We start from the raw sequence: 12275 nt of genomic DNA, 5'->3' as shown, positions 1-12275 counted from the left end.
TAATCTAAATTACTAAGATAACTGTGTAAAATCATATATTCCTATTCAATCTGAATTTCCTTTGATATGATACGAAATTTCGGCAATTTAATATTTTAATAACATTTTCTGTAGTATTTTACTTATTGACACAATTTCGTTTCGTACTACAACTTTATTCTTTAAGTATTACTCATGGAACAAAGTACATAACTGACCAAAATAAACAATGCATTGATAAATTATTACCATTATTGCCATCAGAGGACACAACATAAAAAGGAGTATTCTCAAAATAAACAATATTTTCGCAAGAATAAAAACTATTGAAGTCTTCTCCTTCAAATACAAATTCAAATTGTTTGTTTCTTCTAATGAAGATGGGAGGGGAAAACTCAATAATTCCTAAAGCATCCGCTGATGATTTAAATTTAATATCATCTTCAAGTTTTAGGATAAAGTTACCTTTTAACCTGCAACCCATCAATATCACTGAAGTGAGAAAGAACGGTTTGTCTTTAGATTTAAATACGCTTTGTACCCGTGAGAAAGGAATGCGATGAATTTCATAATTTTGGCAATAATTAACAAAAGTTATTTCATTAATATAAATATCACTTTCATTTTCAGGAAATCGGCTTCTCTTATCTCGTCTGGGGGAACCAAAAGGGAGAGGACTTCTTGATTTTTCATCTGTAATCCTTTGTAACAGTCGAGCTTTTTGCTCGTTTGTAAAAATAGGAGATTTCTCAGGCCCTTCCTGAAATTCCTTTATTGTCATACTCAAAAATCGTATTTTATCCAAAAACGGAAGAATCTTCGAATATACGTCAGCAGGAGTGACATCCTCTTTATCTTTAATTTCCGTTTCAGCCCAATATACCAGAGCATTAAAGAGCATTACTTCATTTTCGATATTCATTATATCCTGTGACAATATGAATTTTAAGGTAGAAGATGGTACTCCTCGAATTCTGTTCCCTTTCAATGCGTCATCGGCATTTTTCAAAATGAAATAAATTGTTTCTTGTATCAATTTTTCATTCTCCATTTCGATTGCGCTCTTGTAAATCTGCCAAACATTATCGAGATTAATATTATTCAGGATGAAGTTAGTGGATTTGTCATACAGATCTGGATATTCAAATTTTATGGATAAAGCCATTAATGCCAAAGCTTGTTTCGTATTTAAAATCTTGATTCGCTTCCCTTCTGCATGGCTAAAAAAAAAAAAAAATATATTAAAATAATTAAATAATTTTTATTTTACTTATTCTTGCTGTATTTAAATTTAAAACAGAATTAATAAAATGCTATATATCCTAATTTCAATATGCCCGTTCTCCATGGAAACTGATTTTTCTAGAATTCCTGAAATTACAACTACAAGATAAATGACTGAAAATTGTAGTGAGTTGAAATACAATTATGTTTCCTCATACATTAAGATTAAAGAATATGTATAGAGAAAGAATAATCTTAAACATTTTATTGATATAACTGGTCTGTGATAAGCTTATAGTTATAGGTATTTAGAATATTGCTACATAAAAAACATGGTAATATTTTTTATGTAGCAATTTTTACATCAAAATGCAGCCACTTTGGCGAAATTGGCGCTGTTGTCACTTTAATGTTATTACGTACGTTTTCTAACGAATTTCGGGAATTAATGAACAAAATTCAATAATTTTATTTCGATTGCAGATATGGAATGTGAGATTGATGGCTACACCAAAGATATGACACTATGTGCCCTCCATCCTAATGCTCTAAAACAAACTGCATTTAGTGCACAAAACACTTGACGGAGAATACAATTCACCCGCGTAGAGTTATCGCATGTATTGTGAAATTCTTTTTTTTTAACATATAAATTGGGAACATTGCCCTCCTAAACGAAATTATGGATCTCCATAGCCAAACCTCACAGCAGTTCAGATCTAGTTATCATGGCGGCCATGACATTTGAAATAATCGGATAATCACTCTCTGGTAGGAAAAATGTAGCGAGGCTTGCAAGTTTCAGCCTATATGTGTAGCTGCACCATCTTGCATAAAAATTGTGGTGTTCGATTTCTTTGATGCAGTGCTAATTAATGGAGTTTTGGAACATATCTCCGAATTCAGCGGATTAATTAAGAGAACATGTCACTGATCCAGATGCAGAGTTTTCTTCGGAAAACAAGGACCAATGATAAAGGATGCTGTGGAATCACATCACAATGTTACATTTGGCATATGCGATTAAATTTGCTGGTGAACGTGCGGATTTTTGTTAGACCAAATACGGCACTTGTGCATTCATATCATTCTGCCTATGAAAATTTACCTAACGCGCCTTAGAATCTTCCAAGGTCATGCATCATCAACCATCATTCAAGCTACGAATGTCATAACAAATCCGCCTGTCATTATCACCAGAAACCAATTCTTGACTGTGGGATATCTTGTATGAACAAAATACACGATTTTTCACAGAACTTTCTACACTATTTAAGACCGAGACTGCACTAACGTAAAAACCTTCTCCGTAAAAACTTTTAATCACGTGACCTATTTGCATTTGCGTCTGGATTGCGGTGGAGGTCCGGCTAGCGAACAGTACTATCGAAGTTATAAAGCGCGACAGTACTATCGAAGTTATAAAGCCAACGATTATATTCTACGAGTTTTTTCTGTAGTTTAATTACAAATGTAGTAAAAATAATATCTTTACTTTCATATATTAACTTTTATTATCGTATTATTAATAATTAAGATAATATACAGCACTTATAAGCTTAGCTTTTTTTATTATATACTCCTCTAAATTGAAGGATTTTCCTTGGCCGTCCATATCGCATGTTTTAGGCACCCATTATTATAATTGGGAAACTTCTTGTCGTAGATACACGAATACTTTCGGATGTTTTCGATAAATCTTTCCAGATCTATTCTAGAGTAGCCACGAGGGACGTACACAAAAGCTCGTTTTCCATCATTTTCGCACGGTGTCACAATGATCTAGATTTCACTGACTTCTGATTGGTGGATGGTACCATTTTACGGCCGTATTCGCGTCGAAAGTTGAACACTGCTCAATTCGCTTTCAGCTGGTTTTAGGACCTGCTAGGCGTAAAATATCATGGTCACGTGATTAAAAGTTTTTACCGCGAGGGGTTTTACATCCGTTTTTACGCCAGTGGAGTCTCGGCCTTAGCCATGTCTAATTGCCGTAATATTTTACATAATTACTATGAGAATTCTCCGTTTGGTGCTTCAAGTACAGCAACGTCTTTCGTTTTCAGGTGTCCCATAGGTGACCCTATCCTGGGTATCTAGTCTGGAGTAATGCGAGTAACAACACGAGAAGTGCCCACCGGTGGCCAAGCGGTCTTCGTACCTTGAACACTGGGAGTGCGGTCATGGGTTCGCGCCTCGCACGGACGGGCTGGCCACGTGGAGTTTTCCGGGTTTTCTTCACGTCTGTAACGCCTAAATAGGGGCAGTTTCCCTTAAAAAAGATCTCCCGGAAGGCATCCCTAGGCAGATCGCCCAAGTGTTGCGTTGTCATAACTTAGCAAACAACAACACGAGAATATCACATGGTTCTAACTCGTTCATTGGGATCATTCACTGGACGAGTTCGTGAAACGTGACACTCAAACATTACTCGAGACTAAGCACACTAGCGAAAGTTCTATTCCTTTCAAAACCTCAGATTATTTTCCAAGGTTCCCAAAAATCAGAGGACCTCTTCGTAAAGCTTTCAAGCACCTGAATTCCTCATGTTTCGTGCTGGCAATTACCTTTTCGTTGATAGAGTTTAAAAATAATACTTATCTTCTTTTTAGAATTCCACTATCTTATCTGGGTCGTGTGTCCTAACCTATAGCTTCTCGTGACGACATTTAACAGAAAATATTTTGCAAGCAATAATGAATGAGGCGGCTCCCGCCTACTATGAACAAGGTGTAAAAAAAGGACATGGTACATTATGCAAGAAGCTTCAAACTCTAAGATTCAACGTCAGATCAGTGCTCCCACAAGGTGATGCTGGGTGAATTCGGAGCTAACTTGGCATCGAAAACAAGAAATGGGGATTTGGTCAACATTCGACGAAGTTGTATGGGTCAATGGATAAATATTGTCCATTACTTTCATTTATATTTACGGAATAAGATAGAAGTCACAAATTTTCTGTTTTTGGGGGCCCTCTTGGGAATTAGAAAAAGGCAAACCAGGCAAAAAAGGGGAGGAGCTCGTGCCCCAAGTGCCCAAAGTATGGGCCCATGAATGCGTTTATAACGTAACGCAGGGGTGGCCAACCTTTTGCATACCATGCGCCAATTTTTTGATAGACGAGTTCACATGCGCAGTGGCGTACCGTGAGTGTTAGCAGCCCGGGGCGGAGAAAAATTTCGGCCACCCCTTATTTAGGTATTTCAATTTATAAGACGAAAATTCAGATTCGCCACAGAACAAGCAATGACGTCAGTGGTGTACATGAACACGAATGCATCGTGTAACGTACCAGCAAAAAAAAAAAAAAAAAAGTCAACAGGTCGATTGCACCGAATTGTGTAAGAAGTACACTTGCCTAGACACACTGTAAAAAATTAATTTCCTATGTAATATTCATAATTGCAATGAAGCCAAATCTGGCAATGTTGCTCGGAACCGACTGAAGCGCCACTTGTAGTCGTCCAATGCGCCAAGTTTGGCGCATGCGCCACGTTTTGGCCACCCCTGACGTAACGTAATGTATTCGCTATCTTAAGGTATGATAACAGTAAAATACGATAAAAATACTTTAAAGTTTATTTAATTTACAGTAAAAAGTTTAAATTACAAAAACTTAATTTAACAGGCAAACTATTGTAACTGTTAAGTAATAAATATAAAAGTTTTTAAAATATATATTAACAATTCATAATTTTGCGAATATATTTCTAAAAAAGTTCTCGGACCAATATTTATTAATAAAATAAAATAAATCCAAAGATTAATAATAAAAAGTGGCATGTACTGTAATCATTCAACACTACCGAAACACACAACACTACGTAATCGACAGTATTATTTTTTCTTCCCCTCTACACGCGTCCAAAAGTTACGCAACAATATCTTAATTAATACTTGCATTAACATGCACATATCCAGCCCAAAATTTCTCGATAACCTCCTCAATTGTACAAAGGAATAATACACAGCACTGGTGCCGAACATTATATTATTATTTACGTGTATAACGTACAAAGCGGGTGGCATAAACAGTACGATTTACTACACGCTTACTCGTTAGGAACAAAACAGGGTAACTTTATTACTCAAAATATCTTTTAAAATGGAGTTTTAATTTACTGACCTGATAAAAACTTGGAAATCTTTCTTGCTGATAGCCACGATTTCAATGGTTTTCGTTTCATCCAACTTCTCGTTAAGTACTTCACTCGAGTTTGTCAGAAGCGATTTTACAACTCGAACTTCTTTACTTTCATTTTCATTTAACAGTACGAAGGTGACGATATCATTTAATTGATCGATGCCGCCATTTTCAACGATATTTACACAACTTCTTTCTTCTGTTTTTCTATTTGAAGTCGAAACACTGCCAACCACAATTGGATTTTCTCTTTTTCCTGTGCTTTTCGTTCCTCTCTTCTTCTTCCCATTGCCTGAAATAATTTCAAAATATAATTTATATATTCGACTGCGGAAATTATATTCAACGTATTTACAGAAAATTTACCCATATTTCTCTCGGTTATACGAAAACAGAAATAAATAAACGATAACATGTACTGTACTTATGTAATTTGAAATCGAAACCGAAACTGTAACTTCGATAATAAATATCTTTTAATTGGTCAATAAATAATATAATGATTATTTAACTAATTTATTTATTATTTTATAAACAATTGGTTTATAAATTTATTAAAATTAATATAATCGGCGTGACATTAGTACATCATTGATCTTTCTGTAGTGACCTTCAATGTCTCCTAATAAGGCATTACAATAAACTGATTACGCTTTTTTTTATATGTATAAAAACAGAAAAGTAATTCAAAATTAGAATAAGTTATTGAATTATATTGAAAGTAAACTAAAAAATATAACCGTTTTATCTTTCAAAAATTTCGTCAATCTGCCAATCCCAGGATCGAAGCCGGGCGAGCAACTCTCAAAAAATTCTTCTTGAGCGGTTTGTCCCGGGTATATCAGGCCTCGTCCTTCGCCACAGACCAGCATAAAAGGCAGTTTTAGTGCCTAAAGGGCGCTAAAAGAGCCTTATAAATATAAAAGGTTCACCCAAAAATGTTATCATGATTTATCTGTTATCGAAAGTTGATCTACTGAAAATTCTGCGCCTATATTAATTTTGACAGTAAATGAAATATTTTTATTTTACCAAGATATTTTATAAGTAAGAATTTATTTCATTAAAAAGATAAGACATTAAAACTCTACAAATTACCCACTAAGTAACATTTCTTTCGCAATGAAATGTAATCATCTGCGTTGAATTACTAAAAAGTTTTAATACTTATAACAATAGAAATCAAATTATCTCATATTGTTCCTATTACAATTTAATACAGGCAATCTAGTTAATTACCATTAGACTGATAAACTTTTCCAGACAGATTCATTGAAATAACTTATTTTTACAAATGTAACAATTAATTATGTTAATAGGAAAATCATGTATTGTTTTAACAGTCTAACTTGCTTATCTAATAACAAAAACTTCACAATATTGTTTTAAATTTGAACTTCTTTTCACACTTTTAACCCACTGGGCACTAAAAGGGTCTTATCGTGGATGTGGCGGAGCCCACGTTGAGGATGGCGGTAAGTGGGGCTCAACATATCCCCGACAGAACAACTCCCGAAAAATTCCTGGAGTTTTTTGACCGCCATGTTTCGATCTTGAGACCACTCAGAGCAACTGATGGGCAGCCAGACACTATGGAACTGGACTCGACGTATTCGGGTCAACTCATTCCTGAAAATTTCTATGGAGATCCGAAGTCGAAACCTAACTCCAAACAGTAAGCCGAGGTCTTTATCATTCAGTCAGTATATATTAAAAAATTACAATATGGTCATTTTTTTAAATGGATCAGTCTAATCTTGAGCCAATCGCTTTTTAAAAATTTTAACTCATTCCGACTCTCGGAAAAGTTTTTTCACATGTCCATTATGAAATCAGGCGAGCGGATTTGAGAAACGAGTGAACACATCCAGGTCTAATCAGGGATTTAGGGGATGTGAAGGGTGCTGCTGCATTCGATTTCTAGCCGATTTTTCCGAGAAACGTCGGGTCCTTCAGGTAGTAAACAATTTTATAAAGTATATTGTTCTGTACCTGAGATCCCTTTAAAGATTTCTGGATCCGTTTTCGCATATTCAAGAAAATTTCTGAACTGGCCTGGACTCGACTGAAATTTAATATATGTGGCCTACATAAATGATTTTAGAATATCAGAAGAAAATATTATATTTTTACGCTTACGAAGCATCTAAATAAACAATAATTTATTGTTAATTGCTACATTGCAAGAGGCATCACGGAGGATCAATTGGCACGATCTGGAATTACGGATTCATAAAATCTATTCTTTCTTCTATCCGTATCTATGTAAATATCACGAACTCTTTGCTTACGAACCACTTTCTTTATACCCGCAACATCTGCACCACTGACCAGTGCAAATACTGCCCAAACAAAACAGACACAACCATAAACCGCCTCAACAAGTGTTCAAAATTCGACATCAGGGGAAGAATCCTCTCCAACAACAGCCTAACAAAAATTCATCTTCTCAATATCAGCGACTGCCTCCAATTAAACCCGAAAGACGTTTGCCTTCAATCCTTATCGACCTTTTGTAATGAATACAGAATTACCTACAACTAGTAAATCAATTTAACTTTTTCTCATCTCTCATTTTGTCTGCCATCCGTCAACAAACAGTTAACTCATCCACCCTTTTTTTTTCGACGTTGCTCATTCACAGTGTCCTAAACCACCAATGACTCCAACCCCCTTGTGCATTCTCCCACAATCCCTCGACATGTGTACTGATTTTACCAAACGTTTCTTCTAGACTTTTCAAGTTATTCAACTTGAGATCGCCATCTGTTTCTCAATCCAACTCCACTCGCCTGGAATGACAACTATACGGGGCCAAATAGCCAACGTAGCTAACGCCTAACTTCACCGCCAGAGGGCGGCAAGCAAGAAAGTGTAAATATCACGTGGGAGGTGTGCGATCATGTGTTCGTTTCCGATAAAATAGATCGAAAGCAAGGGAATTATAGAAAATATATTTATTTCGTTATTGCACAGGTGGATATGGATGACAAGGCGATACTTTTGGCATCTGAAAAAAATAATGTCTTTGTTCTTCCTCGACAGAAATATGTCAGGAGAAGAAAATTCGGTGCTATTCTTCTATGGTTTGTTTCCATTATATTTTTCTGTGTTCTGGCTTTCGTATTTTTCAACGGCTATAAGACTCGAGATATAAAAATAATCTTCTTGAAAGATGGTGGTTTTGGGAAATTATCGATCAGTAAATTGAAGGAAAGTGAAAATATATTTGTTTATAAAATTACTGATATATCAGATGATGATGATGGTGATGACAGTTCCTCGGGAAAGACGATAGAGCAAGCAAGTTGCACGATTGTGCCAGATAATGAAAAGTTTGATTGTTATCCTGATACACCAGTTACTGAAGATAAATGTGTTGCTAGAGGATGCTGTTGGAAAGTTGTACAGAATGGAGCTGCAAATGTCAATTTAACTTTTCCTCCCTTGAATGTGCCATATTGTTATTATCCTGCAAACTACACAGGTTATAATGTCACGTTTGTCAAAAATACTAAATGGGAGATAGAAGCGCGTCTTCGGAGGCTTATACCGTCTGGATTTCCAAATGATGTTGAAAATGTTTTGGTCAAAGTGTCAATGGAACATCATTCTCTTAGAATACAGGTATGTTTGTTTGGGTATTTCTACAGAAAACAGTTATGACTATATTGATGTAGAGAATAATTGAGAAAATTAATGACATAGAGCTATTATGAGCAGTTATGGCTCACAAAATCCTAATGTGCCTTTACTGCCTTGCACCACTATGCAACCATAAGTAAGCAAATATTTATGATGAAGAACATTCGACCAGTAAAACGATAGGAATAAACTTTGTATTACTAGTTTACATATCATTAGCATATATTCTTTTAGGGTAGATGTTCACCTAGGTAGCCCTAATGGCAGTATTGTGTTTAACAACTTAGCCCACACAACTGTGCCAGCTTTGATAGCCCACTTGACTGTTTGTGGAGTACTTGATGTTATATTGTTTTAGGGGTGGGTGGGGGCTTGCCCTCACTCGGGTGCTGTGGTGCGAGTGATAGTGAACACCGAGGTGCATGTCTACATGTGAAGCATGTAGGATAGTAGGTAGACTGATACGTGTTAAAAACTGATCTTTGGAGATGAATATCACGCAAAGAGTCTACAATTGTGGGGTGATGTAATTTATGTAAAAAATACAAAATAAAACATTGACTTCGCTAAAAAAAGTAGTGAAAATGACCAGCACACGAATAACAGAGGTCCTGCCGTTGGTCTACCCAGGTGAACATTTACCTATTTTAGTGTAAGGGTGGCAAACCTTGTCACACTAGAACCACATATTATCTATCAGAACTACATGAGAGTTGCATCCTCTATTGCAGAGGGATTCTTAACTAATTTTGTTCTGTGGACTTCTTTCCCTGTTAAGGTCACAGACACCATCTCAAAATAATGTTTTTAAATGCATAAAATAAAATTACAAAAGAAACCAGTTAAATTGAAATACATTTATTAAAATAGAAAACATATGATATAGTAATATATATACTTCTTTCTTAACACAATAATTAACAATTTCATACAATTAAGATAAGTTGATTTTTACTCTTCCAAGCTCAAGGAACCTTGAAGACTTTTTATGGGCATCTTAGGGGTCTGAATCCCTGGTTAAGAACTGCTGCTCTATTGGAATGATAGTTTTATATTATATGTAGTTAAAATACTATAACTATCACTGTTCTATCACTGTTCTGTAGTAAATGTCAGTTACTTTATTGGTACTTTATTATTGGGTATGTAAATATTTGGTTATGAAAACATTTTTTTTATTGCTTAGCCATACTTTGCACCAATTATTGGTTTTAGAGTCTTATTTTATCATTATCCCAGTGTGATAGGCAGATGTTAATTATATTAATGCATATAAATTGAAAAGATATAAGCTGCTTATAATAAAACAATTAATTTTATTATGCAATATATATTAGTTCTTTAACATATGGGAACTTCAAAATAAAGATTTGTTAAATGGGATTGATTATTATTTTGATGAAGTATTTGAATTATATTAAAGGAGATGAAAAATTTAGAAATTCATTGTTTTTGAAATGAAATCTAAAATTTATTTGTACTGTATTTATATTAATTTTTATATATTTTATATATTTCCAGATAATTGATCCTAGTAAGAAACGCTATGAAGTTCCATTGGAAAAGATATTCCAACGCAAACTGTTTCGTAGAGATGAATCACTGATAGATATGCTATATGATGTAGAGTTAAATAAAAATGGTGACTTGAAAGTGAAAAGAATAAAAACTAATGAAACTATGTAAATACACAGTATCTATCCATATATTTTCATTTTGTATATATGTTACAATCAATGATGTGAGTACAAGAAATCATCTGAATAGCTGGTCATCTACACACTGTGTTTAGTAATGACATGAATGGATGGAGCAGGGATGTTAGTCACTGCTCTAGTAGGTGGTATTGGCAATGCTTTAAAACAACAACAATGCCAGTGCTGCTTGGTTAATGGTATGAGCTGTCATGACAGTTGTTGCACTCAATGTAATGTATACGCTTTTCTCTCTTCTGCATATTTTTCCTTACAACTGAATGAAAAGTAGTTCAGGCTGTTTTGACAACTGTCAAATTAAGTAAGGACTACAACCTTATTTTGGATTTTATTTTAATAACAAACAGTACATTTTATTTATCACATAGGCTATACCTTCTTATCCAGGAGGTAGAAAAGTAATGTAGGTCCTACATTAAAGTTTATGATTATTTAGCCTGATTATTAATTCATTTTTAAGTGTTGGGATCCAGGCAGTTTCCAAAAAATAAATATGAATTGTATGATTCTGTTATAAAATTAATGTCCTTAATCATAGGTGTGTGCTGCTCTAGAACGAAATGAACCAAGAAAATCAATTTATTAGATTGTTATTCAACAATAAGCAATGATTAACTGCCATTTACATCAAAGCCTGAGCATTAACATACTTTCTTAAAAAGGTTATAATATTAGTGAAAGAGTTGAATGTTTAATGTGTGTGGACAATGATATGAACTTTGGTCAAACACATCATTGTTTTGTTACTTTGGTCATTCACTTAAATTCACTTAAATAGACATTCTTGTCATTTTATATTTTGCATCATTGACTGTAACATATACGAGGGCTGTTCAAAAAGTATCAGACCTTTGATCGGCAAAAATATATTTATTGATTTTGAGGTACAAAACCCTAATCTCCTTCAAAGTAGTCTCCTTGGTAGTGTATACACTTCTCCTAGCGTTCCTGCCATTGCTGGAAACACTGCTGGAACGCATCTTTTGGAATGGCCATCAGCTGGTCCGTCGCATTCCGCACAATGTTTTCTCTCGATTAAAATCGGGTTCCTCTTAGCGGCATTTTCAGTTTGGGAAATAGCCAAAGGTCACACGGAGCCATGTGGGGAGAGTACGGAGCATGACGAACCACAGGAGTGTTGTGTTTGGCGACGAAAGCCCGAAATAGATGCGTAGAATGGGCGGATGCGTTATCACGATGGAGCTGCAAAGTTTTGATCGACCACAGATCTGGTCGTTTGCGTCGCACAGCATCGGAAAGATGACGAAGGACCTCCTGGTAGTACTCCTTTGCAATGGTTTGGTCTTGTGGTGCGTACTCATGATACACCACCCCACGAGAGTCGAGAAAACTGTCAACATGACCTTGATATTGCTGCGGACCTGCCGCGCTTTTTTTTGGCCTCGAGGATTGTCCCCGAAATCCTGCTGAATCTTGCGAATGGTTTACGCTTGGGTATCGCCAAGGTTTTTGGCAAAATTTGATGTAATATCGCTGCTCACGTTGTTCAGTCATTTTCCAGCTTAGTGGAATCCGACGAGAGCGCACTACATGACCTCACTCATAGG

The 12275-nt window shown here is 35.3% G+C and overlaps 2 protein-coding genes across 2 annotated transcripts in view; one reads left to right on the top strand and one right to left on the bottom strand.

Annotated features, from left to right (window-relative positions):
* Positions 1-139: 139 nt before the first annotated feature.
* Positions 140-5833, bottom strand: LOC111630666. The gene is made up of 3 exons (XM_023374805.1): positions 5714-5833; positions 5330-5639; positions 140-1199 (listed from the first exon to the last, which is right to left on the bottom strand). The coding sequence occupies exons 1-3, from the start codon at positions 5760-5762 to the stop codon at positions 173-175; spliced, it is 1386 nt and encodes a 461-aa protein (XP_023230573.1). The 5' UTR covers positions 5763-5833; the 3' UTR covers positions 140-172.
* A 2381-nt stretch (positions 5834-8214) lies between these two features.
* Positions 8215-12275, top strand: part of LOC111630665 (lysosomal alpha-glucosidase-like) — a 23483-nt gene continuing 19422 nt past the window's right edge. The window contains exons 1-2 of the mRNA XM_023374804.1: positions 8215-8974; positions 10514-10674. Coding sequence (XP_023230572.1) covers positions 8330-8974; positions 10514-10674 — 806 coding nt within the window. The 5' untranslated portion in view covers positions 8215-8329. The remainder of the gene's footprint in view (positions 8975-10513; positions 10675-12275) is intronic.

This window comes from Centruroides sculpturatus, unplaced genomic scaffold, assembly GCF_000671375.1.
Source record: "Centruroides sculpturatus isolate CEXI.00-Female unplaced genomic scaffold, Cexi_2.0 scaffold575, whole genome shotgun sequence".
NCBI classification, from domain to species: Eukaryota; Metazoa; Arthropoda; class Arachnida; order Scorpiones; family Buthidae; genus Centruroides; species Centruroides sculpturatus.
Note: the sequence above shows the minus strand (reverse complement) of the source record. Positions and strands in the feature narration are given on the sequence as shown.